Source organism: Theropithecus gelada, chromosome 15, assembly GCF_003255815.1.
Source record: "Theropithecus gelada isolate Dixy chromosome 15, Tgel_1.0, whole genome shotgun sequence".
Taxonomy (NCBI): domain Eukaryota; kingdom Metazoa; phylum Chordata; class Mammalia; order Primates; family Cercopithecidae; genus Theropithecus; species Theropithecus gelada.
The window spans coordinates 14,828,270-14,855,610 of record NC_037683.1 but is presented as its reverse complement, the minus strand read 5'-3'; the positions used below and the strand labels follow the sequence as shown (position 1 = coordinate 14,855,610).

At 55.0% G+C, this 27,341-nt stretch overlaps 1 protein-coding gene across 5 annotated transcripts in view; it reads left to right on the top strand.

Annotated features, from left to right (window-relative positions):
- NEK6 (NIMA related kinase 6) overlaps positions 1–27,341 on the top strand; it is a 97,538-nt gene that overhangs the window by 15,056 nt on the left and 55,141 nt on the right. Inside the window, exons 1-2 of one of the 5 annotated variants that reach the window (XM_025360657.1) lie at positions 21,060–21,177; positions 21,902–22,069. The exons of 3 other annotated variants lie outside the window; for them this stretch is intronic. In XM_025360657.1, coding sequence (XP_025216442.1) covers positions 21,997–22,069 — 73 coding nt within the window. In that variant the 5' untranslated portion in view covers positions 21,060–21,177; positions 21,902–21,996. Of the gene's footprint in view, positions 1–21,059; positions 21,178–21,901; positions 22,070–27,341 lie in introns of those variants that run through there. One more of the 5 variants, XM_025360660.1, reaches the window with a different exon arrangement.

The following is a 27,341-nucleotide window of genomic DNA, read 5'->3' as shown; positions in this document are numbered from 1 at the left end:
AGAATGGAGTTCCTTCAATGTCTTCCTTCCATTACAGGGCAGTCCCTGGGGATTTAACATGCTGCCTTTTGTGTGAGGTTCCAGCACTCCCAGGGTCCTGGGAAGGCCTCATCGGGCTTGGCTTTGCTTCAAGGTGTCTTTGAGAAATCAGTTTTTCTAGTTGCAATTTGGGAGTTTTCCCCAGGCTCTCCTAAGACTCAGAACCGCTCCCCCTAACGCTGCTGGTCATGGGGACCTGCCTGGGCCAGGCCCTGGTCACATGTGATCGCATCGACTTGTCTCGGTGACCTTGAGAAGCAGGTCCTATTAATTCATTTTACAGGTGAGGAAAGGGAGGCTGAGTGAGGCTGCATCATTTGCCCAAGAGTGCCCAGTGTGCCCACTGCCAAGTCAGGATTTGAACCCACGCCCGTGGCTTCCAGACCACACTCTCGGAACCACTCTGTCCTGGTGTGAATGATGTTTTTTTAATTCTTGGCAGCAGAAAAACCACAGGTTCTGCTCAAAGCACTAGACTCTCAGCGGACACCTACCATGTGTCAGGGCCATGCTGGGTGCCGCAGGAGGGCTCTGCAGAGAAGAATACAGACAGATTGTTGGTGCTAAATTGGCCTGAAAAATGACCGTTTCTGCATGAGCCAGGATTGTGTTGACTCCTTGCTCCAAGGCTGTGAGGTTCATGTGACAGATGAGGAAGTGGAGGCTCAGAGAGGCTGTGTGGTTTGCCGAGGTCACACAGCCCCGGTCAGCCTTATTCCACATCCACCTGCTCTGTCTGCATCATCCATGGTGGTCTTCGGACTAGCTTGGGCCTCCCCAACATCCTGCATTTGGATAAACTGAGGCCTGAAGAACAATTCAGGGCTTGATCCCGAACGGGGGCGGGGACGGAACCCTTTGCATACTTGTGGAAATGGACACTCATTCCACAGCGAAATTGCCTTCAAAATGCCACCGATTCTCAGGGCAGGAGAAGACCTAAGAAATGACAGCGGGCAGTCAGGGCACGTGTGTCTGTGACAGCAGAGGGGCCCGTATCCACCCTTCCTGGGACCGACAGCCAGGGTGATGGGGTTTTATAGCATCTGGAACAGGCAAACCTTTTATAACAAAATGTTTCCAAAGCTATCCCATCCCACCGTTGGCAAGCAGTCCTTAAACGGCAAAGAAGCAGCCGTGCTCCATATTCACGAAATGGTGAGCTGGCATTTAGGCCATTTATTTAAAGCGGGAGTTGAGGAGGCTAAAGGCTTCAGTTCTGAGCCGCGGCTCGCAGCCTCGCTGCAGCAGGGGAGCGTCATCTTCAGGGTTTTCTTCCCATTTACGGGTTTTTTTGTTGTATATTTGCAAAATGAGGCTTCTGCTGGCAAAAGCAGGTTTTAGCGAGTGCGGCAGCTCTTTCAGGACCTAATAAGGCCCCAGCGGAGGGTGAATTCCAGCAACACTTTCCTTCCCCCCAGGGCCCCCCCATTCCATCTTGCCTCATACACTTTGGGCACAGGGTACCATTCATCTTGCTTCCCATTAATGGAATTACTGCCATCACTTCTGCAGGATGAGATGGGCCCTTTGGAACTGCCTTGGGGACAGAGGCAGGATTGGCCGCCGGGGGTTTTGCTTAGAGGGGAAGGGAAAAGAGAGAGGGAGAAAACTCTTACACATGGATGCCTCCTTGGGTGGTAAAGATCCTTGGCCATGGAGGATAGAGGCCGCAGGGCCCATCCAATCTGCTTCCTGCTCATATCCCATGTGAGCCTCGCAGTGGCAGGGCGTGTGATGGCCCCAGTGGCAGATGTGAACGGAGCTTGACACCTGTGTACCATAGCCCCTAGACTTCAGAAGAAGGGAAGGAGGGGACCCAGGATTTACGGGCTGCTCACAGATGCCTGGCACTGCACTGGCCAAAATTTGGGGACTGGTATCTCTGTCCTCATTTTTAGATGAAACAGCAGAGGCCCAGAGAGTGTGGACACTTAAGCTTTGAGTCACACAGCTCATAAGCAGTAGCGCTGAAGTTTGAACCTCAGTCTGTCCATTTTCGCGGAGGACCAGCAGTGCCCCTCCTTGAGGCTCCAAGAAGCAGCAGAGCAAGGACTCACAGTCCAGGTACCTGTCAGCAGCCTGTCCCAGCATCACCTCCCAATTCCCTGGGAAAGTGAGCAGACATCTGGAGGGTTTTTTGCTTTCATATAAGAATGTTGGTCGAGGACAATGCTGAATGTCATGTATTCCATCTGGACATCTGATAGCATTTCAGGGGTCTGGGATCCTGAGGATGAGGGAGGGAGGTGGGGAGCTGACTGGTCTGACACACTGTGCTTGCCATCTTGCATGTCCGTTTGCAGCAGGGCTGGCAATCATTGTCCTCTCCAGTTCCGGGTCGATAGATTGATAGGGGCTGCCTGAGATGCCATGTTGAGAAGGCTTTGGAGACTGGCATTGATTAGTAGTGCCTGCTTTGTGCACAGGAATGAAGAGATGGGTGTGAAAAGGACCAGACCTAACTTAGTACAATTCTTAACCTGAGCAGGGACCCCAGGGGCACCAACCCTGCTCCGTTCTCATGATTAGTTCATTGTGTGCCTCACCACACTTCCATCCCAGGAAACTCCAGTAGGGTGAGACTGTGCACAGCACACATAACAGAAGGAAGGATTGATGAAGGCTCTGCGGCCCCCAAAGAGCCAACAGTTGGAATCCTACAGTGAATGTTTTTAAAAACATATTTTTAAATGTCTAGGGATGAGATCTAGGTGCCCACTTATTTAAACCAGGGCCATTTCATCCATGTCACTAACTTGCTGGATATCTTTGAGTCATGGTTTCACCTGCCTGAATCTTGGTTTCCTCATCTTCGCTCCCAGCACTGTGGAGGGGTAACCCTGTTGATGACAGTCGGGGAGCCCAGAACCCATGGGTAGTGGGGTCGGCATTCAGAAATGTCAACTCTGGCTGCCTGCCCCTGCCTGCCGGGCCCTGTCCTCTGCCGGGCGGAGCTCCAGGCTCTCTAGGTCTATAATGCTTTCCTTCTCTCTGTCTCAAACATCACTGCCTCTGGGGAGTCTCTCCGTCTCAAACATCACTGCATCTGGGGAGTCTCCTCTGACCTCAGCACACTGCTTAGAAACCCCTGCTTGGTGCCCCCATAGCCCTTTCGGCATCTTCCCTGGCATGGCCCCCCCAACCCTGTGAGGCCCACTAACGGCCAGTCCCCTGCCCCAGGATCCCCTCCAGGGCTGGGACAGACCCACTTTCCTCTGTGGTCTCAGCGCTCAGCCCAGGGCCTGGCCTGGCGAAGGCCTCGGTGACAGTAGTGAGGGGAGGGAGAATGCACCCTTCGTTTGTTCCTCAGGCCTGTGGCCACGGGGACAACTGAGATACTGAGACCAGTGTGTCCAAAACCCAAGCCTCTTTTGGGGACAGATAGGTCAGTGAGACAAATGGAACCGGCTCTGTGACTCACACACCCACTGTGCTGCTACAGCGATCCTTTAAAGGACAGTCGGGTTTGATCGTGCGGGAGGCATTTGGAAAGGTTTTGAGCAGGGGCGTGGCCCCCCGAAGCAGCGTGTGGCCCGTGGAGGCTGGGGGGGCTGGGAGGGTGCTGTGAACTTCAGGAGAGATGAAGGGAGTGGCGCTGTCCTGGGGAGAGTGGGGAGAAGTGGGGAGTGGCCTAGAACAGTGCCGGTGCCTGGTGTCCACAGCCTGAGCTCCCGCCTGGAGACTCCTGGATCAGGGAGCAAAGATTTCAGGGCTGCGAGTCAGGAAACGTGCTCCCCAGGAGCTTCCGTGGCTCCGGAGTCTCCGGAATGATCTCCGGATGGGCGACTGGGGCAAGAGGGGACTGGGTCCCTGGTCTTAGTCTCTCATCAGTCAAGGAGGGCAATGTGCTTTTTGCCCTTGACTCTCCTCTGACCCAGGCCCTCCATACCTGGATCTGTCTTGGGGGCAGGGTGAGGCTGAGGCCCACAGAAGCCATCGGGTCAGCCTAAGAGCAAGAGTGGAAAAAGAAAAATCACGAAGTAATAATGTATTAGCCCCTGTGGCACATCGAAGGGGCCGGTGAATCCCTGTGGACTCAGAGCAGACGGTGGCCGGAGCAGTGGTTGTCTCTGTGTGGCTGGAGTGTGTGCAGAGGGGCCAGTGCTTGAGCCTGAATCTTCACAGCCCCTCCGCCACACACGCGAATCCTAACAGTATGTTACTATTGATATGTACGTATTAACTATTAGCTTTTTAAACAATAAGTGCTCCTCCTCCTGCTATTGTGGCTTGTTCATCAGAGCGCCCTTCACATCAGTAGGAGTTGGCCAGGTGGCAAGGGCCTGCAGTTAGAGCATGGGGACACTGTGTGAGCAGGGTGCAGAGGTGGGAAACAGTGGTTGCAGGAACCCGTAAGTGGCTCTGTGGAGCTGACATGGTGGAGGACAGATGTCACTTGGGCTCGATGGGTCAAGGGGTCTTAAGTGCTAAGCTCAGGAGGGATGGCAACCCGGAAACCTTGAAGGTGGATAAGGAAGGGGCGATGGAGGCTTAGGAATATGTTTCTGGTGGCTCATGTGGAAAATGATGGTGCTAAGGCTGGGAGGACTTAGAGGCCAGTGGGGAGGCCTAGGTGTTGATGCCACTGTGGCAATTCCCGAACCTCTCAGCTACCTGAGGCTGCACTTCCACCCAAAAAGAGTCCTTGGCTTGGCCGGGCATGGTGGCCCACACCTGAAATTCCAGCACTTTGGGAGGCCAAGGCAGGTGGATCACATGAGGCCAGGAGTTTGAAACCAGCCTGGCCAACATGGTGAAACCCCATCTCTGCTAAAAATCACAGAAATTAGCCGGGCATGTTGGCACACGCCTGTCATCCCAGCTACTTGGGAGGCGGAGGCAGGAGAATCTCTTGAACATGGGAGGCGGAGGTTGCAATGAGCCGAGATCGCGCCATTGCACTCCAACCTGGGCAACAGAGTGAAACTCCATCTCAAAAACAAAACAAAGAATCCTCAGCTCTTTCTCCTGTTCCACCACCCACTCCCACCCTTTCCTGCTGGTTGTTGGGGCGGTGGGGGGCTCTCACCTCAGCACCCTCAGCCTCTCTCAGCTTTCCTGTGAAAAACCAGGCCCACGCCTGCCGACTGGTTAGAATAAATGATAAAATCTGTGAAGCTCCCAGCAATGCCTGGGGAGAGGAAAGAAAGTGTTGTCTTCCCTAAATTCTGATTTCTGCATGTCATTTACTCTCTTCCCTGTCAGAGAAATGGTTTTGATTCCTGGGGACGAGAGAGGCCCGCGTTCACGGGAACGCACCCGCAGGCCCCATCCAGGCAGGTCGGCGGCAGCCGCGGAAATCATTTGTATCCCCGATTTCAAGGCTGCCTCGTGAATCAGCAAGAGCCCTACTCCGTGTGTGCTGTGGGGAGTGCATTGTGTTGTCCCTGTGACTGAATTTTGATCCTCCCTGCATTTATTTGTTTATTTGGGTCTGGAGAAGTCTGAGGTGAAGCTGTGAGAAGGGGCGTCTTTGAGTTTTTGTTTGTTTTGTTTTGTTTTGTTTTGTTTTGTTTTTGAGACGGAGTCTCGCTCTGTTGCCCAGGCTGGAGTGCAGTGGCGCGATCACTGCTGACTGCAAACTCCGCCTCCCGGGTTCACGCCATTCTCCTGCCTCAGCCTCCCGAGTAGCTGGGACTACAGGTGCCCGTCACTACGCCCGGCTAATTTTTTTGTGTTTTTGGTAGAGACAGGGTTTCACCGTGTCAGCCAGGATGATCTTGATCTCCTGACCTCGTGATCCACCTGCCTTGGCCTCCCAAAGTACTGGGATTACAGGCGTGAGCCACCACGCCCGGCCGTCTTTGAGTTTTAATACAGTATGTACCACCACATAAGGACACTGTGGTCAACAGCAGACTGCCTATGTGACTTTGGTCCCATTAGATTATAATGCCATCTTATGACTGTACCTTTTCCACGGTTAGACCCACAAATACTGACCATTTCATTACTGTCGCCTGCAGTACTCGGTACAGGACCATGCGGTACAGGTGTGTAGCCCAGGAGCGACAGGCGACACTCTATCGCCTAGGTGTGGGGGAGGCGAGACCGTCTGGGTTTGTGTAAGTCAACTCCGAGACGTTCACACAGTGACAAAATCGTCTAATGCTGCATTTCTCAGAGTGTGTCCCTGTCGTTAAGCGATATGTGACTGTTTGTATCTGTGGCACTTCGTATGCGTTGGGGGCGTGGGCTGGGCTCGTAGGTTCCCCTAGGTGAGCAGAAGTGTCCCAGGCAGTGAGGAGGGGCCGTTCCCAGGGTCTGTCTGGGCGTTGTTTTCCATGGAGGAGAGGTTGCTTAGGAAGGTGAGCCCAGGCTAGCCCACAAGCCCTCACTCCCTTGCAGACCCAGGTAGCTACAGGGGGATTCTAGAGGAAACTGGGTTCTGCCCACCAACAAGGGGCTCAGCCACACATCCCCACCCCTAGCCCACCACAGGACTTAGTGCCCACTTGGGATGCGGTCAGAATATTTTTAGGTCAAATGGGTGCATGAGGGTGGGCAGGCAAATGCGTCAGATACCAGCTGAATGACTTCATGTATGTTGGTTGATGCATTTTACAGCTGGGGAGACTGAGACTCAGAGAGGCTGAGGGTCTTGGCTAAGATGCCCAGCAAAGAAATCTTCATACCACATCTGACTCCCCACTCCCTTGAGAGCTCCCGTCACCTACAGCACCTGCCCCAGCCCCTGCCTCAGTGCGGGGAAGGATCAGTGGAGACCAGGGCGGGGGGACTAAGCACGATCTCGGGCCTCCTGTGTACCAGGGCACTTTGCCTACACAATCTCATATTAAGTAGATCTCCTTCCTGGTTTTCTCATCACAAAAATGAGGCTTAGAGAGGTGATCGGTTTGGGCAAAGTTTCCCAGCAAATAGGTGGAGTGTCCCATATTTCAATTCTGGCCTGGCCTGGAGAGGAGACTTGTCTGCTGGAACAGGTGGAGAATGGATGGCTTCAACCTGTCTTGGTGGGATAGCCTGGGCTGTGATATTGGAGGCATCATTTTCCCACCAAGAAAGAGCAGGAGGGTCTTTATGGGGGCAAACAGGGCAGGGAGCTCCCCCTTGGACCCCTGAGAAACATGGAGCTAGATTGGGCCTGATACCAGCCTAGTCCCTTTACAGCCTGCTCCAGCCTTTCTCTTCCCCCCCTCCCCCCCCCCCTTTTTTTTTTTTTTTTTTTTTTTGAGATGGAGTCTCACTCTGTCGCCCAGGCTGGAGTGCAGTGGCACGATCTCGGCTCACTGCAACCTCTGCCCCCTGGGTTCAAGCGATTCTCCTGCCTCCGCCTCCCAAGTAGCTGGGACTGCAGGCACACACCACCGTGCCCGGCTAATTTTTGTATTTTTAGTAGAGGCGGATTTCACCATGTTGGCCAGACTGGTCTCAAACTCCTGACCTCAAGTGAATCTCCTGCCTCGGCCTCCCAAAGTACTGGGATTACAGGCGTGAGCCACCGCTCCTGGCCCAGCTTTTCTCTTTCTGACTTCACTTGTCCCACCTGTGCAGTGGGAGGACAGGAGAACCCCTTTATCTGTTGAGTGCTGATTATGTGCCAAGGAATTTGCTGCATGATCTGGTCTGATGGCCCCAGCAACTCTTTGAAGCCCAGCCCTTTATTGGCACCACCCAGTCACTTCCTGGCTGCGTTTCCCTCAAGGCGCATATCACTGTCTGAAATGACCACGTCTGTTCACTCTCGTGTCTGTGTCTACCTCCCGACCACGCAGAACCTGTGGGAGGGGAAGGCATTCTCTGTCTCGCCCACTCCTGTGTCCCCAACCCCTCGGACAGTGCCTGGCTTCACGAGCTTCTCAAGAAATGCTTAGCAAATGATGGCAGAATGGGTTAACCCTGGTTTTCTCAAAAAAGGAATGGAGGCCCACAGAGGGCAGGCCTGTCCCTGGGTCACAGTGCCAGGGCAGGATTGGAGCCCCTGCCTGCCCAGGATTAGCTTGGGCCTCTCTCACGGACCGGTTTTGAGCCTGGAATTCCAGGTGTGCCTGGCTGTGTCCCTGCAGGTTCACACCACCCAAAGAAACTTCCAGTCCATGCTTGTGGCTTTGGATCAGCTCAGAAAAAGTGTGTCCTGTGACTGCTCGAGGAATCTGGGCATTTAGCCCAGAAAAGAGTGTGTTTCCTGGCTTCCTGAGAACTGGGGCCCACCCTGCCCCCGGTCTGGGCGTGCAGAACAGGAGGGAGGGGAGTTGAAATCGGGGCCTGGAAGGCTACGGCATCAGACCTTATCATCCAAGTGAGGCTTGCCGTTCACGCCGAGACTGTCCCGGCCGAGCACTCCAGGAGAGGGCATCCCCACCATCCGAGCGTCCTCTGAGATGGCAGCAGCGCCTGGGGTCGCTGGAGAAGAAACATTCCTCACACTCATGTGAATGTTTCCCCGGGCTGCTGTCCCGGCATTGGGTACCGTGGGGCAGACATGGGCGTGACGTTTTGCAAGCACGAGGTGACCAGTCCATTGGGTCATCAGGCCTCCAGGGCCACATGTTTGGAACGATATTCCTGGAGCACCAGGCATCTGGCCCCTCGCTCTGTGGCCAGGCACGGGTTTATGAGAGGACCCTGCAGAGAGAGCTGGGGTCCTCAGCCTTGACGTCTGCACATTGTGCATCATTTCGCTCTTTACTTTGCTTTTTTCTCTTCCTTTTTTTCTTTTCTTGAGACAGGTTCTTGCTCTGTTGCCCAGGCTGAAGTGCAGTGGCATGATCTCGGCTCACTGCAGCCTTGACTACCTGGGCTCAAGGGATCCTCCCACCTCAGCCTCCCAAGCAGCTGGTACTGCAGGTGCATGCCACCACAGCCAGCTAATTTTTGTATTTTTTGTGGAGATGGGGTTTCTCCATGTTGACCAGGCTGGTCTCGAACTCCTGACCTCAGGTGATCCACCCACCTCAGCCTCACAAAGCGCTGGGATTACAGGCGTGAGCCACCGCACCCGGCCTGCTTGGTTTTTGTTGAGAAAGATCAGAGCTTCCCTGCTGTGTCTCCCGCTCTTCACTTGTGTTTTCTTTTCTTCCTCACTAGCGGGCTGCCTCGTGACTGGCCTAGGGGTCTCCTCCCTCAGACTGGGAGATCACCCAGTACTCAGAGGGAGTTCACTAGAATTACCCTCATGTTCACTGGAATATAGTGGTCCCGTTTCTGAGAGAGAGACCCCCTTTTTCTACTCATAGGAGAGTGGAGGAGGCCAGCCGTGCTTCTCCTCAGCCAGGATTGAAAAAGTCACCTAGCACAGTGGCCTGAGTCCACTGGTTCCCAAATCCCAGTCCCAGGCCGTGTGAAGTCTTCCGCAGACCCATGGTGAAATAAGAACAGGAAGGCCTGGCTTGGCATAGCTACTTTCCATGTCAGCTGTCCTTTCTTTTTCTTTTTCTTTTCTTTTTTTTTTTTTTTTTTGGAGATGGAGTCTCACTCTGTCGCCCAGACTGGAGTGCAGTCTGGGTGCGATCCCAGCTCACTGCAACCTCCACCTCCAGGGTTGAAGCAATTCTCCTGCTTCAGCCTCCTGAGTACCTGGGATTCCAGGTGCGTGCCACCACGCCCAGCTAATTTTGTATTTTAGCAGAGACAGGGTTTTACCATGCTAGCCAGGCTGATCTCGAACTCCTGTCCTCAGGTGATCTGCCTACCTCTGCCTCTCAACGTGCTGGGGTTACAGGTGTGAACCACCACACCCAGCCTGTCCTTTCTTTTATGAAAGATGGTAATACTAGGTGGACGTTTTATTTTAGATGCCGGAAAAATCTGGCAACCTATGTCTGCCTTCAAAATGTGGGAGAAGCTGTCCAGGCCTGTGACACCCCCAGGCCTGGGAGCCATTGTTGTGCTTCTGCACCCAGACACAGAAGTGGAGCCTGGGGGAGACTTTTGCCTCGAGAACCTCTGAGTCATGGCCACGCACGAGCCCCCGGCTCTGCCCTGGTGTGTGGTGGGTCGTGTTGGTTTGCTAGGGATATTATAACAAGTTACTGCAAACTGAGTGCTTGAAAACAATAGAAATTCATTCTCTCGTGGAGAATCCTGGAGGCCCGATGCCTGAAATCAGGCTGGCGGCAGGCTCAGTTCCCACGGAGGCTCTCACACAGCACCTGCCGTGCCTTTTTCTGACTTCTGGCGGGTGCCAGCCACCCTCCTTGTTCCGTGTTCCGTGGCTTGTCTACATGTCCCTCCAGTGCTCGCCTCTGTCACCACATGGCCTTCTTCCTTGTGCGTCTGTCTCTGTGTCCATCCCTCATAGAAAGACACCCATCATTGAATTTGGGCCACCCTAATCCCATGTGACCCCAGTGTAACTTGATTAGTATCTCCAAGTAAGGGCCTATGCCCCAGTTCAAGATAGACAAGGGTTTGGGGGGAACATTACTTACAGGGGGCGTAAGGGATGAGGAGGGCAGATCCAGGGAGCCCGCCCTCATTCCCAGGAGGAGACAGGAGACCAAGGCGCAGAGTCTGGCGGGGGAACGCTGTCACCACAGTGAGGGCCAGGCTGAGGCCACAGCGGGTGGGTCAGACATGCCCACTGAATACTCAGGGGCACAGGGGAGGGCCAGGGTCCCCCTGACTCTCTGCATCCCAGATTCGTTCCTGCGCTTTCATACAGGCCCCAAAGATGAGTGCTGAATAAATAGATCTTGGTCTTCAGCACGATGTTTTTTAAAAGCAGGCTTGCAGCGTTTAGTCCTTTGGCTACACCAGCCAGGACTACTGAGGGCTGAGAACGTCTCAGCGCCCAGCACAGGCCGCCAGCTCTGGCTTTGCTCTTTTGGGTGGAAGAGCGGCCCCTCCCAGTAATGACAGGGCCCCGCCATTCCTGGCAGCGCCCACCAGCACGGCCTCCCCCGCTTTGTGGACAAAGGGCAGCCTGTGGGGCAGGAAGGAGGGAACCCAGCCTCTCCTGTTCCCCCAAGGGCCTTTATCTATTTTGGCAAAGGCCCGGTGATCAGACGTTTCCGCCCTGACAACTCCCTGCCAAGTGATCTCAAGCAAGGGAGTCCCAGAGCCCCACTGAGCCCCACTTTTCTCCTGTGAAGTGTGAGGCACAGTTCCAGCCCTGTGCCTCTCGGGAAGGCTGGGGATGACAAGGCGAATCCTTCCCGTGCCTAGCCCAGGGCCTGGCACGTGGTAGGTGCTCAGTCAATACTGAATGAGAGAGAGCATCTTGGGGCCAGGAACATAAATTTCATGCCACTTCTGCAATGGAGCCTCAGTGGGGCCTCTTGGGAAGGAGATTCTATAGGCGTTTCCTTCCCCACATCCTGAAGACACAGTTAGCCGAGACGACCAGGCAGGGCTGGGGAAGTTGAGTGTGCGCGGGTAGCATTGGACAGAGGACAGATGTGCTGCTAATCTGCATCTCAGGCATTGATTGGTCACATGACCCATTGAGTAAAACCCACCTAGACTTGGTATCGCAGGAGGGAGGGTAGTGTGCAGGGAGCCCTGGAAGGGAGCCTGGAGAGCTGGGTGCCAGCCCTGGCTCTGCACCACTTGCCAGCCATGTGCAGGCTGTAGCGGTGCCCTGTGGATCCTACTTCCTGAGCCTCCCCTCTGTAACCTTGATGCCACTGCTGTCATTCTGGCCTGTATCCCACAACTCGCACAGGGCTTGCCTCGCCTCCAGGCCTTTGCATATGCCATGCCCTCTGCCTGCAGTGCCCTGCCCCTATTCCTTCACTCAGAACTGCTTCCCGTTCTGAGGAAAAATCCCATGCCCCAGGTAGACTGCACACACGTTTCCCTGTGTTTCCACACCCTGCTTTGCAAAACAGCGGGCACACTGGTTGTAGTTTATGCAATGCCTAAGAGCCCCATTGAGGATGGAGATTGGTCCCGCTTGCCTAGCATGCGGTCGGTGCCCAGCACTTGTGTGTCCATTGAGTGAGCAAATAATGGAATGTCTGGAGGCCTGTCACACCTCTGCTGTGTGGCTTGGTTTCCCCATCTTTAAAATACTGGATGTGGGCCAGGCGCAGTGGCTCCCGCCTGTAATCTCAGCACTTTGGGAGGCTGAGGTGGGAGGATCACCTGAGGTTGGGAGTTGACACCAGCCTGGCCAACATGTTTAAACCCTGTCTCTACTAAAAATACAAAAATTAGCCGGGTGTGGTGGCGCACATCTGTAATCCCAGCTACTTGGGAGGCTGAGACACGAGAATCGCTTGAACTAGGGAGGCGGAGGAGGTTGCAGTGAGCTGAGATGGCACCACCACACTCCACACTGGGAGAAGAGCGAGAGTCTGTCTCAAAAATAAATAAAATAAAATAAAATAAAATAAATTAAATTAAATAAAGTAAAGTAAAGTAAAATAAAATAAAAACAAAAACAATACAATACTGGGTGTGGACTAGCGGAGTCCTTGGTGAAACGTGAGGCCTTGAGTGAGTGGACTCGGGTCTCTACTGCTCCCAGGAATAGAACGGGAGTGTGGCAGCAACACACACACGTTTGTTTAATGATTATCCAATGTTGACCCAAAACTATGAACAAAGCTCCGGGGATTTTTCTGGGCGTTCAGCACAAAATTCCCGGTTAATGGGTTCCAGTGTCTGAAAAGGCAGGACTGACATGGTCTCTATGGAGTCGTTCTGACTGCAGCTGGGCCCTGTCCTTCCACACCTGCCCCTGCAGGAATTCTCCCAACGCCTGTGGAGGGAAGAATGTGTGTGTCTGGGGTCCGAGACCACGTGCACTGCCTGGTGGAACTTTCTCTGTTCTTGCATGTCTGGTGGGAGCTTCCCTTAATGACACGTCCAGTATTTTATTTTATTTGTTTATTTATTTTTGAGACAGAGTCTCACTCTTCGCCCAGTGTGGAGTGCCGTGGTGCCATCTCGGCTCACTGCAACCTCCACCTCTCTAGTTCAAGCGATTCTTGTGTCTCAGCCTCCCAAGTAGCTGGGATTACAGACGTGCGCCACCACACCCGGCTAATTTTTGTGTTTTTGGTAGAGGCAGGGTTTCTGCTAAACCCTGCTTCTGCCGAGATTCATCCCCAACTCCAGGCTGGCACCAGTGTTCAAGCCCCTGCCTCTGCTGTCTCCCAGGTCTTCACATTTGCACCACCCTGACTCTCATCTGCAAAATGAAGGCAGGAATGCCCACGTCATGGGGTGAGCTGATGGACCCAAATATGTGGTGCAGTAGGTGCCACAGAGTAGTGGCACGTGATTTCGTGGCTCTTGTTAGCATGAGTATTCCTTACTTTAGAGAGTGGAGCAAGACAGACCAGCAGATTGTTTAAGCCAAAAAATGTCTGTTGTCTGAAGAATTTTGTTTTGGAAGGCAAACCCAGGTTTTGGGTCAGAACCGTATTCCCTCAGGAACGGCACGGTTGAATGTCGTGGCATATTTTACAGGCTTGGTGACCACTCAAGTCTTTGAGCCCTCCATGCGGGTGCTCTGAGGTCAGGCTTTTCGGGAAGCCCTCGCACAGCTGGTCTGCTTGTCGCATTGGTAGCACCATTTCCACAGAGCAGGCTCTGTGTGGCTATGAATAGATGTTTTTCTCACTCTTTTCTTGGATGCCTGAATGGCAGGCTCCCTCCTGCAGTCCCAGAGGCCGACCTGCATGTAAAACTCCAAACGGACATCAGCGTGGGGTCGTCTGTTCCTGCTTGGACTTGAGGCTCTCAGCGAGGCTCAAAGAGCTGGGTCGATGGCTGCCGTGACCCAGGGAGCCTCTCGAGAGTCTCCCAGGCTATACTTTCTAAAGGCTACCGAGTGAACTGAAGAAATCAGAGTTCACGGAAGAGGCAGCAGATCGGAGCAACAGCTGAGATGGAGGAGGATGGTTCAGGATCTCCAAACACGGGCCTGCTGGCTCCATGGTGTCCAAGCCACAGATGCAAAGCCTGTTAGGACAGGAAGGACACGAGACAGCAGCCAGGGCCGGCCGCAGACGGGAGGGCTGGGCCACCAGCAGCTAGGAGTGTGGTTTCTGGAGCCACACAACCTGGGTTCAGATCCCAGTTTTTCCCACCTCTATTGGGCAGCATACTGTAGGCCTCAGTTTTCCCTTCTGTAAAATGGAGATAATAATTTACCTGTATCACAAGGCTGTTATGAGGATTAAAGGAAGTTAACATGACTCATGTGCATAGGACGATGCTGGGTACACAGTAAATAAATACAGATAAACTGAGGCCCAGAGAGGGCAAGGGACTTTGCTGCGGTCACTCAGCAAGTCATTGGGGCAGCCAAGGCTGAAACTCATGACTCCTAGTCTCGTGGACAGTCCCCCCCTTCCCCACCCTCCCCCTCAGTCAGACTTTTTCAACACTGCCTTTTGCAAAGGAAATCGCGTGACCCTTCAGCCCACAAGAATTCCAACTGCACAGAATGTCTGAAACCTCTTCGGGCTGGCTGGGGGCCTTGTTGCAATTCTATTCAGCTGTTAGTTCTTTTTTTCCCTTCTCTTTCTTTTAAAGCTCTATAGGATCCTCCTTTCCTGTCTCCACAAACAGAAAAATTAACCTCTTGACAAAGGAGTTGGAAGACTTGAGTCCCTGCTGTGTGTCCCTGAACCAATCCCCCAGCCTCAGGTCCCCCGGCTGTGAAATGAGAAGGTGTCCCCTGTTGACAGGGAGGTGGCCCCACCTGCCAGTCTGTGATTTGTGATTGCCACAGAGACAAGCCAGCTGAGAGGTGCCACCCCTGACGACGGTCGGGTGAGTGCTGATTAAACAGAATCTGGTGACACATCCTTCTAAGAAGCAAGGTGAAACCTACCAGAGATACTGCGTGCTTCCGCCCACCTCCTCGTGTCAAAGGTGATTTGAGTCATCAGACTGGCCTGCACTTTTCTCGCTCTGCTGTTTCCTTGCAGTGCCCCTGAGCCACTCGGGGTCCCATCTGCAGACTCCAGGGCGTCAGACCTGAGGGGACCTGGTCACCTTCTGATTTCTGCTGGGCGCCCCAGCCATGAGCTTCAGAGGCTGCCAGCCTAGTGTGTGAATCTGTCTCCGAAGCTGCTGACACGGGTAGGGACTTCCCCTCTCCGAGCTTCAGTTTTCTCGTCTGTGAAATGGGTGCCTGGGGGTGAGATGAGGTACACAAGCCCTACCCTACTTCACTCCCCTCTTCCTTCCTGCCCGAGAGGCCCCGGCTCCCCTGGGATCCAGCTGAGGCACAGCAGGTGTTGATATGTCCAAGTCCTCCCTGGCTGCGGGGGACAGGGGACAGAGGGACAGCTGGCCACGCCAGGAAGCCTGGGGACAGACCCTCGGACATCAGGGTCAGGAGCATGCAGGGTGCAGCCCTCTTGGCCTAGTGACGGGGATCCCTAGGGGAAAGACCTAGGGGCCAGGAGGTCATGGAGGCAAGACTTGAACCCCGGATTGGGGCCCCCAGGTCCTCCTGTCCTTTGTGCAGGCTCACTTTCAGGTTACCCTGGCACCAGCAGGGGCCAGCCTGGTTGGGCCTGGGAATTCAGAGATGGGTATCAAGGTGGGCCTGGAGCACAACATAGGCAGATGCAGGGCTGAGCCCAACCTTGCTACCTACCCCCTGGTAGGGGCCTTGGGCAAGTCATGGCCACTCCTGAGCCCCCATCTCCTTATCTCAAAAATGAACATCCTTCCCACTCTTCCCACCTTTCAAGGTTTTCATGAGGCTTCCTATGATAGTGTGGACAAAAGTCACTCTGTAGACCATCAAAAATTGCCTAGGCCGGGTGCGGTGGCTCACGCCTGTAATCCCAGCACTTTGGGAGGCCGAGGTGGGTGAATCACCTGAGGTCAGGAGTTTGAGACCAGCCTGGCCAACATGGTGAAACCCCATCTTTACTAAAAATACAAAAATTTGCTGGGTGTAGTGGCATGCAGGTGTAACCCCAGATACTTGGGAGGGTAAGGCAGGAGAATCACTTGAACCTGGGAGGTGGAGGTTGCGGTGAGCCAAGATCACACCATTGCACTCCAGCCTAGGTGACAGAGCGACACTGTCTCAAAAAAGGAAAAAAAAAAAACCGCCCAGAGGAAATGTGTCATGTCACCCTCTGGGGCATTTCTGTATCCCTGTCACCAAGGCAGAGTCTGGTATGGAGTAGGTGCTCAGTAAGTGTTGAATGAATGAATGATAAAAGTTACGTATTACATACCGAGTGTCACCCAGGGAAATTTCCATAAGGCGTTCTCATCTTCACAGCAACCCCAGGAGCTTAGGTATGGCCCATTTTACAGATAAGGAAGCTGAGGCTCAGAAAGTGAAATTACTTACTGAAGGTCACATTGCAGGTGGCTGAGGAAGTCAGGATTCACATCTGTCTCTTGAGCCCGTGTCCTTTCGGGTGCTCAGGTGCCCACTGAGTTATTCCTTCCCTGGGGTGCGCTGGTGAGTGTTCAACAAACAGTTCCGGGACGAGGGAGATTTGTACACACCCCTGACTTGTAGCATTTGCCAGTTCCCGTGGTGTAAAGATTCCCACCATGGCTGATTTCAAGCAACCAGTGTGGTATCAGCTGTCTCACAAAATCCCTAAAATGTAACAAGCTGCCCCCATGAGCCAGAAGCCAGCTTAGTGCACCCCCATAGCCCTCTCCTTTGCACAGCCCCTTGCTCACCTAAGAACAGCCGCAGAGTTAGGAGTGTCCCTCGAGGCTGAAACAGCAGACCGGAACTAAGCCAATGGCTTGGGTGGGAGTACCTGTGCCTGTAGACCCCCAGCCCTGTCCACCAGAGGCCGTGGAGCTCCCTGGCGTCTCAAAAGCACACACAGACTTGGATGGATGAGACCTGAGGATGGATCTGCAGGACCGAGACTGGAATATTAAGGTCGGCCAACCCCACGGCGTGCGATATTCCTGCCAGGCCTGGAGCAGAGCCCTGTAAATGCCGGGATATAATGGACAATAAAAGTCACTGGAAAATAGTGACTCTCCTAGGACCCCTGTCATCTCTGCCACATGCTGCCGCTGGAACCGTGAGCCCTGTGATCATGAGGCACAATCGTCATGTAAATATATAGGGTCTCTCGCCAGCCGCGCGCCAAGATTTATTTTATAGAGACAGTGGGGGAGGGGGCCAGCTCAGTTTCATTGTCCTGGTAACTTTGTAAAATGCTTTGCCATCACCTCCCAGCTCCTGGGAGGATGCAGCAGGAGCCAAGCGGCCTCACTCGCCCTCTCAAAAGCGAGCTCCCCAGAGGCCCTGGACACCACCTTCTAGGTCCACAGGCCCGAAGGCCTGGTGTCCATAAGGCTGGAGCTCCCGGGAAAGTGGGTTTCTGGAAATACTTGTTGCAGGGATATTGCTGTTGCATGAGTACTGGTTGTTTATGATTACAGGAATTATAATGGTAGCAGTACCCACATTGATTGATGGATGGATTAATTGATTGATTGAGACAGAGTCTCACTCCATCACCCAGGCTGGAGTGCAGTGGCTCGACCTCAATTCACTACAAGCTCCGCCTCCCGGGTTCACGCCCTTCTCCTGCCTCAGCCTCCCGAGCAGCTAGGATTACAGGTGCCCACCACCACGCCCAGCTAATTTTTTGTATTTTTAGTAGAGATGGGATTTCGCCGTGTTGGCCAGGCTGGTCTCGAACTCCTGACCTCAGGTGACTCACTCACCTCAGCCTCCCGAAGTGCTGGGGTTGCAGGCGTGAGCCACCCCGCTCAGCCCAGTACTCACATTTATTAAGCTCTTCTGCATACCTGGGCCCTGATAGTCCTGGGCTGGGATTTTACCTGCATGTAAAATACCTCACTCGGTCCTCACAGCAGCCCTACAAGATGGGTCCTACTGTGGCTCCCAGTTTATAGAAGAGGGAACTGCAAAGGGATGACCCTGGGACTGGCCCAAACTCACATGGCCGGACGGAGGCAGCACCGGATTTGCACTCAGGGCTCTCAGACCCCTGAGCCCGTGCCGGCTGCCACTCCACCTCCCCACTGCCTGGCCTGCTCTTCCCAGATCCAGGACATTGCCTCCCTGGAGCCCCCTTCAGTGCCCCACGTTGAAATTAATGGCCGCTTCTGTGATTCAGTAATGCAATTAAGCACTTCAGGGTTTTTTTTGTTGTTTTGTTTTTTTGTTTTTGTAGAAACAGGGTCTTGCTCTTTCACCCAGGTAGAGTGCAGTGGCACAATACTAGCTCTCCACAGCCTCGAACTCCTGGGCTTAAGTGGTCCTTCCACCTCGGCCTCCCGAAGTGCTAGGATTACAGGTGTGAGCCACCACGCCTGACCTAGTTAAGCACTTTGATTGGATCCCGCCCCCACCGCCAACACACACACACACACACACACACACATATGTACACACTCCATCTGCTCCTTCGCTGAGGGGAGGGTGCTCTGGACACACTGCTGAGGGTGTCCAGGTCAGGACTCAGGCCTGCATTCCCATCCAAGCTCTGCCTCTGCAGCTAGGACTCCCTGAGCCTCAGTTTCCTCATCTGTCAAATGGATACACTGTCTGCCTTCCAGGGTTGTTTTGTGAGCACACAGGCTGCCACTATCCCTGAAGGATCCGGCCCAGCACCTGACACTGATGGGTGCCCTGGGTGCATGCCTCCATTCACACACCTCCATGGCTGTGTGTTGGGGAGCCCAGGAGGCATCCAAGCCACAGCTCCATGTGGCTGTGGCTACTGTGCATGAGGAGGGCAGTGTGCAGGGGCTGGAGGGCTCAGAACTGATCCAGGGTCCAAGAACAAATTCCCTTAGCAATGCCAGACCGAAAAGATCTGGTTTTCTAGTGCCCAGAAATGAGCACGTGATGAGACGCAGGATCCCCAGCTTAATTTCAGAGCAACCCAGTGAGGCACAGATCCTCTGTCAACCATACAAGAAACATCTGAACAAGAAGAGCCCTTCTAGACTGTGAAGTCCAGCCCACCCATGTTGCGGGTGGGGAAACTGAGGCCCAGAGATAGCCTGTGACTTTCCCAAGACCATGCAGCCCTACAGGAGTCCGAGCTCTGACTCCGGGGCCACCAGAGCTCACACAGAGCAGCTCAGAGCACAAGCCGCTCCTGCAGAGCTAAAAATGGCCACATACTTCCTAAGCCCAACTCCAGGGTTCAGCGAGGATCCTGGTCAGGAGAGCGACACTGGAAGGTGCAGGGGTTGCCATGGCGTGGCCCCAGATGCTGTGATTTTGTGCCAGCCCTGTCACACCGTACGGGTGGTAGGACTGGGTAAAGAAGACGCCGCCACTCGGACGCGCCGAGCTGTGCACAGCTGCATGGAGATTGTGCTGGGGGCTCGCGGTGACTCTCAGGAGGCCCCGGCCTGGCCTGTCTGGAGCCTTCTCTGTGAATTGACGCTGGCAACGCCCACTAGCAGGGTTGTAGGAGCATGGATCTGTGGCCACCTCCTCCAGGGGTGCCGCATGCATCAGGTCCTGACTGGGAGTCCAGCCCCCAGGGCCTGTGGACGGCTGGCCTGGGCCCAGCCTCAGCCCCCCCAAGGGTGCTGGTACCTGGCATCTGCCCGACAGTTGGGGCCGGCTGGCAGGAAGGTGTGTGGCAGGTGGCGGAGCCTCGGTGCCAGGATCTCACTCGTGCGTCCTCCAGGGCCTCAGCTGCTGTATGCCTGTGTCGGTCCCGGTGGTGGTGGAGCTGCAGATGGGGCACGAGGGTGGTTTGCCCAGGGCAGAAGTGGCACGTTCTGAAGAAGGAAGCAGGCGCTGGCCACAGAGAGCCCCTCTTGGGGACCAAGGGCTGTGGCTGGCCTGCAGAGCCCAGATTCCTCTCACAGACTGGGTGGTGGGGCGGGGGTCTTTCTGGCCTCTGTGCCCTTGATCCCATGGTGTCTTCTACTGGGAATCCCCTTCCCCTTTAGTCCAAACCCTACTGGTCCTTCTGGGCCACTCAGGTTTTCTACCTGTTGTCCAAAGCTCCCCGTAAGCTGGCCCAGCCAGAAGCAGCAGCCGTGGGTCCTTTTCCTGGGCAGCTTCATGCTCTTTCTAGCTTGTGGATAGCGGTTCCAGGGCCTGCTCCTAGGGACCTGTAAGAGCAGGAGCTGTGTCTGCGTCGTTTTGGGGTCCCAAAGGGAAGACAGGAACACTCCGCGTCCTCTGATCCTGGATCCGCACCCTCATTTTGGAGAATGCAGGGCTCGAATAAGGATGCAATAACAATCAAATAACAACCCCATTGATGGGGTATCTGCTATGTGCCCAGCCTGGCCCTAAGCTCTTTCGACTCGTGCGATGTCTTGTAACCCGCCAGCACCCTGGGCAGTAGATACTACCCTTGTCGCTGTTTTACCCGTGAGAATGCAGGTGTACACAGCTGGGATGTGGCTAAGCCAGAACTTGAACCAGGATTGCCACCTGCCAGGGCTCTCATCTCATGGGCAACCAAGGATTTGGGCCCAGTTTACAAAGGAGAGAATAGAAAGGGTTAAGCTTTTAAAGGGACAGCAAGACCTGGGCACGGTGGCTCACGCCTATAATCTCAGCACTTTGGGAGGCTGAGGCCAGCAGATCACCTGAGGTCAGGAGTTCAAGACCAGCCTGACCAACATGGAGAAACCCCATCTCTACTAAAAATAGAAAATTAGCTGGACGTGGTGGCGGGCGCCTGTAATCCCAACTACTCGGGAGGCTGAGGCAGGAGAATCACTTGAACCTGGGAGGCGGAGGTTTCGGTTAGCCAAGATCATGCCGCTGCACGCCAGCCTGGGCAACAAGAGCGAAACTCTATCTCAAATAAATAAACAAACAGCAAGAACAGTTATGCTTTTCAGCATTTTGCTGGGCCCTAGTGTGGATAGGTGGAGAGCGAGCACAAGGACCAAAGGAAAGGACCCTTATCCCTCCCTGAGCCCACACTGGTCTAATCGGGTGGCACTGCCATCCGATTCCAGTCCCTGGTGAGCAGGGGGCTCCGTGGTGGCTGTGACAAGTTCCATTCGCCTTGGAGGTGGCAGCCGGAGCTATTTTTAGAGCAGCGCGTGGTGGGGGAGTTTCCTTTTGGCGGTGTCTGGGGACTGGAGTCTTGGGAAGGGGAAGTCCCATGTGGAGACAGAGGCCCTTCTTCCTGCACCCAGCCCAGCCCAGAGAGGCCACCCGGCTCCCTGGAGGCACCGGCGCCTCATGTCCGTCCTCAACCCAGAGCTGAGCAGACCTTCCCTGGAGCTTCTCAGGAGCCACTTCAAAAGGTACCCAGACTTTCTCTGCCTCCTGCTATGGGAACCGCTTGCTCTCAGGGGTGTGTCCAATGATGGATGGGGAACCAGGCCCTAGGGACCTCCAGGGCTGGGGCTCCAGGTACCTCGACCTGGCTGCACCTCTGCCACCCACCACTGCCCATTTGGCCAGTCCCACCAGCCTGGCAGGACCTTTGCCACTAGCCTGGGACCGGGTGGCTGCTGATGGCTGGTTTTACGTTCAGTAATCCCCGTGCTTGGCCAGAACTTCTGAGTTTCCAGGGAAGCAGAAAAAGCAAGTTTTCTTTCTCCAAGGTGGGTTTTGTCTGCCCCTTCCTGCCTGTAGGAAGGAGACAAAATTAGGGGAGACCAGGGGCTTGAAAGCTTTCCCTGCATGGAGGCCACTGGATGGGGAACACCAAAGCCCTCCAGCCCCGGGCTGTTCCGCTTGGTCCTCCTTCCACTTGGTCCTCCTTCCACTGTCGGTCAGCAGGGTATAGCTGCGGTTTGAGACAGGATACCATACAGGAGTCTCTGCTCCGAAATTCATCCCTTCCCTTAAGCCCTAGGCTCTCCCCAGGGGCCCGCCCTGGCACGAGTTGGCCTGGGGGGCCAGGCTTCTCCCTCCTGGCCTCAGGTGTTTCTGTACTAAGTCAGCAGCCCCTTACCCAGCCTCTCCTCTGCCGCCTGCTGGGGCTGTTTAGTCTCTACCCTCAAGGAAATTTCCGTGTTCAAGTAGAGAAGACACAAGGATTAGACAGAGACAGCACGGGTGAGCAGGCTGTGGAGCTGGGAGTGACTGAGTGAGTCCAGGAAGGCTGCCTGGAGGAGATGACCAGGAGAGAAGTTTGCTGGGAGGCAGCTCCTTCCAGGCAGGAGGAGCAGAGCCTGCCAAGGCCTGGAGGTGAGAGCAAGATCATTTCCCCAATCAGGCAGGGGTCTCTGGGATGAAGGACCTGCTAGCGGGCCTGGGACTCCTGGAGTGAGACCTCAGCTTTCCCCAGCTGCATTGTGATCTCCAAAGGATCACCTTAGGCAAACGATTCAAATGCAGACTTTGGAGAGGGTTGGATCTGAGTTCAGAAGCGGGCCATGCTGCTTCTCAGCTGCATGAGCTTGACAAGCCATTTAACTTCCCTGCACCTCAGTTTCTTCATCTGTGAAAGTGGAGGGCTTGCAGACCTCACAGCAGGGATATGCTGAGCTGCTGCCTGCAGTTCCCGACACAGAGGAAGCACTCAACAGATCTCAGCTTCGTCTTCAGGGAGGCTGGGAGCGGACCCAGCCTTGACTAGGTCCCAGAGTCAAGAACCTTCTGGGCAGAAGCCAAAATGCCTTGTTGCTCTTTTAACTGAGAGACAAGATGTTTACAGCTCCTGCATTTTCTTCTTCCACAATTGGGTTTTATTACCCGAGGAGGAAGTGAAAGGTGATTGCAGTGCTCCTCGATTTTCAAAAAGGCGCTGGGAACCCTGCAGTGTGTGGCCCAGTTGGTTTTGAATCGCCGGTGACTTTTGGCTGATCTGTGACCACAGGGATGCCGAGCCTTCAGCAGAGGTTTCTTGGGGTTGCAGGAGGGTGGGAAGAGCAGGAGGATGGGAAGAGCCCCCTCCACCTACTGGTCAGAGGTTCATTCCGCCGACCCCCCCGGGTGCCCACTTTTCACCAGGCCCTGGGTGAGGCACTGGAGGTTTAGAGATGACCACAAAGGTCAGTCCCTGCCCTTAAAGGCTGGCCGAGGAGGCAGACATGGTGACAAAGGAAGCGGTTTGTGCCCGTAACAGCCCACCTTTAGGGAGAAACCTGTGTAGATACCACCAGATGGGAAAGGGAAGAAGGGGCCTTAGTGCCCCCTGGATGCCCACTGTGTACTCACAGAGTCCTCGCAGCCTCCCTGCCAGTTCGGGCTGTTCCTCTTTGTGGATGGGGACGTTTAAGGCTCAGGGAGGGGACGGGACTTCCCCAAGGTCCCATAAGAAGTGCCAAGACTATGGCCGGGCGTGGTGGCTCACGCCTGTGATCCCAGCACTTTGAGAGGCCAAGGTAGGAGGATCACCTGAGGTAAGGAGTTCGAGACCAGCCGGACCACCATGGCAAAACCCCGTCTCTACTAAAAATACAAAAATTAGCTGGGCGTGGTGGTGTGCGCTTGTAATCTCAGCTACTCGGGAGCCTGACTAGTGTGTTAGGTCCTCCCTGCCAGCCAGTCTGCCTGGGTGTGGTCGTCCTTCCAGCCCCTGGGCTTGCGCTGAGTTTCTTTCTGTAATTGCTTGGTCTGGCTGCTCTGAGAAGCAGGTTCAAATGACAGGAGAATCGCTTGAACCCAGGAGGCGGAGGTTGCAGTGAGCAGAGATCACACCATTGCACTCCAGCCTGGGTGACAGAGCAAGACTCCATCTCAAAAAAAAAAAGAAAAAAGAAGTGCTGAGATGAAGGAGGGCCCAGAGACCCGGTCCTGGCAGATGAGTGGGACTTTGCCCATTGAGAGGCACCAGTGGGTCTTTAGTCCAGGGCTGGTGCATGGAATGACGTGGAAGCGCCAGGCTGTGTCGCTGGGGAGGGGGGCCGGTCATTTAATATGGCTGCATATAGGGCCTGGGGGATATTAGGGGCAAATGCATGAGGGCAGGCTTGTGCCAGGTGGTCAGGGAATGGCTTCCTCCAGTGTGCGGACCTTGTGCTGTGGAGTTTCGGGAGAGATCTGCAGGTTCAGGCTTGTGTGTTAGGAAAACCTTTCCATGGCGGGCCAGAGGTTGGGCTGGAGGGGAGTGTGGAGGCTGGAGGGGAGTTGGAGGCTGAAGGTGACTGTAGGGACAAGGGTGGGAGGACCCGGGTGAGTGAAGACATTTGGAGGAACAATGGGTGGGACTGGATGAAGACCGGGGTGGGTCCTGGAGGCTACAGCAGCCCTGTTTCTGGATAGGCACCGCGTGGCCCCCAATCAGCTGGCCTCCTGATCCTGCAGGCCCACCCTGGGGGAGGCCCCACCACCCTGAGGAAGGGGGCAGCGGGGAACCTGTCTGCATGGCCACCTTCCAGGAGTGGCTCATGGTCCTGTGTCCCTGCACCGTAGAGAAGCCAGGCTTCCGCTGGTCATGGAGCTGCAGAATCGGGGCGGGATGCTTGGCTTTGCGGGTGGAGGCTGAGGCGAGCGTGAAGGAACACAGGACCCAGCCGGAAACCAGACACCATCTGTGGCTTGTCCCCTCCAGCTCGACAGGCCCCCATGACTCTGGCCTGAGATCAGGCTGCTTCCTGTCAAGTGATGAATGGGCAACGTCTGCTTATCCTGAGACCAGACAAGAAGGGGGGCCGGGGCTGAGGAAGGGCCCAGCCGCCAGCGCCACAGCTCTGGGCCAGAATTCATTCATTCAGGCATTTATTCACACCCTCTTCCAAGGCAGTTCGGACCAAGGCAGACTTGGTTTCGAGTGTCAGTTCTGCCTGCCGCCTGCTGTGTGACCTGGCACCCGCCACTTAACCTGTCTGAACTTTGGTTTCTCCTCTGAACAATGTGGATCATAGCGGTGCCTGCCTAGGTGTCTGTAAGGGTGAACGAGGTACACGCAGCACTGGGCACCTGCCTGGCGCATGTGTGGTACACGCTGTGTTGGCGGGGGCTGTTATTCTGGTCCTCCCTGCCAGCCAGTCTGCCTGGGCGTGGCTTTCCTTACAGCCCCTGGGCTTGTGCTGAGTTTCTTTCTGTGATTGCTCAGTCTGGCTGGTCTGAGGAGCAGGTTCAAATGGCAGCTCTCTCCACTGTGTGGACTCAGCTTTGGCAAAAACCATGTTTCTCCTTGGAGCCTTAGTTTCCTCATCAGCAAAACAAGGGTGATGGCACTTTGCAGGTTTCTTGGGAGATGCCGTCTCACCCGTGGATGTTGGCTGATGTTGAAGTCGGTCCAGCCTTGACCCAGCCAGTGGCCAGGTGCAGTAAGCTGTCCTTGCCGAGCCTCCAATCTCCAGCTCCCTGGGGCACGTGTCAGTCAGCGGAGCCTCTGCAGGCTGACTGAAGGCCCCAGGCAGTGGGCATCCATCCTAGGCCCCTGCCACCAGGAGCCAGCTGGACCAACAGACATCGCCCCTGGTGCTGGCACTGGTGCTGCCAGTACCATTCGCTCGGGGCAGAGAGAAAGCTGTGTGTGCCTGAGTGCAAAGCCACAGGGACGGCTTCCTGCTTTAGGGAAAACAACCTGTGTGAGGCTGTCCCCTCGGCTGGAGGCCCAGAGGAGGGGCCTCGCTCGGAAACTGCGGGGGAGTACAGTGTCTGGCCGAGGCTGACCTCCAAGGCCAGGAGTGTGGTTCTCCCTGGGCTTGGCAACACCTGTCAGTCTGGGAGCCACAACTTCCTTTGCCACCTCTACCCTCTGCTTCAGTGGACAGAACGAGACCATGCCTGTGCTCAGAGCCTGGTGGGCATTAGCTGACCCCTGACCATGCCTGTGCGCGTGCACACACAGGAGCAGAAGAGGCAGGCAGGACACACACTGTTACTGCCTGCGGGGTTCAGAGCAAGGAGAGGTTAAGAGCCAGTATATGAATGCACTTCCGTGGACCGCGGTACACATGGACCCTTGCATGCTCATGCCCCCAAACCTGCTCCAAGCGGGGTCCTTGGACAGAGCCCTCCTGGTGTCTGAGGTCGTGCTTCACTGGCCGGGCCACGATGAGCCACCAGTCTCCATGAAGTGTGGCATTTAGCAGGGGGCACAGGGGGGACTTCCCCTAGGTGAAGTTTCCAAAAATTCAGAGGCAAGGGCCGCATGACAGCCTTGGTCAGAAAGGCCACTTGGAACCTCAGAGCCAGCCCATTACAGCAGCCGATCCCTTCCTGCAGGTGCCTGGATTAAACCCAAGTGCTCATGTCTCCCTAGGGTCACAGCCCACATTAGTGAGAGCCTCACCATGGCCGGGCAGGGTGCGGCACAGCGGTGGGCTTTGCTTCGTCAGCCACGGCTCACGAAGATGATGAAGATGTTTGCTCCAGAGCAAACATGGCCTAAAGAGGCCATGCAGCGTAGGACATAGAGCAGCCATCTTGGGTCCAGCAGCCCCAGCTCTGTCACTTACCAGCTGCGTTACCCAGGGCAGGAGCGACCCTGGGCAAGTCCCTGCCTCAGTCCCCGTGTCTGTCACATGGAGGTGATCACTTCTCCATTGTACAGCGAGGGTAGCTTCAATAGCTAAGTAGCCTCATAGCTAAAGCTTCAGAGGTCCCTTCCCATGTGCCAGGCTCTGTGCTAAGGAGTTTACAGTGACCCTAAGAGGACGATCTGACTGTTAGCCCATTTTCCAGATGAAGAAACTGAGACACAGCATGGTTAGATGAAACCAGGCCAGGACCTGGACCTCTGCAGTCCAGCTCCCCACCAGCCTCACTGAACCCTGAGGCTCCTCCCAATCTGGTCCCTAGGTGCCTGGGGACACACAGCAGGCGGCAGCCTATTGTTGTTCAAAGCCAGGAACCGGAGCTGGGAAGCCTCACTGTGCAGCTATCCACAGTGCCTTGCAAATGCAGGGCCGTTGCTTGAGGCAGAAGAAAAGCCCTCTTTGAGGTGGTGTTCAGTGTGGCCTGCGGCTCTGGGTCTTGCATTCCATGGATTTTTGGCCCCTGACTTGGGCTTGGCAGCCACTACCTCATTGTTCTGCAGCTTGGCGGGAGCCGCGGGATCCCAGGGACAGGCAGTCCCCAGTGTTACCCGGAGGTGCCTGCACACATGTGCTCAGGGTCTTTTCCCTGCTCCCTGTGGCTCGTCCTTCCACGTACCCTTTGCCTTGGTCTTTCTGCATCTGAGCCCCCTAAGAAGCAGTTTCTGGCAGGAATTTCCAGAGCAAAGGGCTTGGGTTTCTGTTGGGGAGTGGACCAATAGAACAAAATGCCTAAAATCCAATACCCATGGAGAGCCCCAAGAGGCAGTGGGTTCCTTGGAACAAAGACGGGGTTTAGAGTCACTGAGAGCTGGATTTGAATCCTTTCTCTGCAGCTTATTAGCCTAATGGCATCGAGCCTCGTCTCTCTGAGCCTTGGTTTCCCCATCCATAAAATGGGTCTACTAACAGCCCCGAGGGTGAATGGGAAAGACCTGGCTCACATGAACCCTCATCCCTTCCTTTCTCCCTTCCTCCTTTCCCCCCGCACCTTCCTGCCTCCTTCCCCTCAGCAGGGGCCCTCTCTG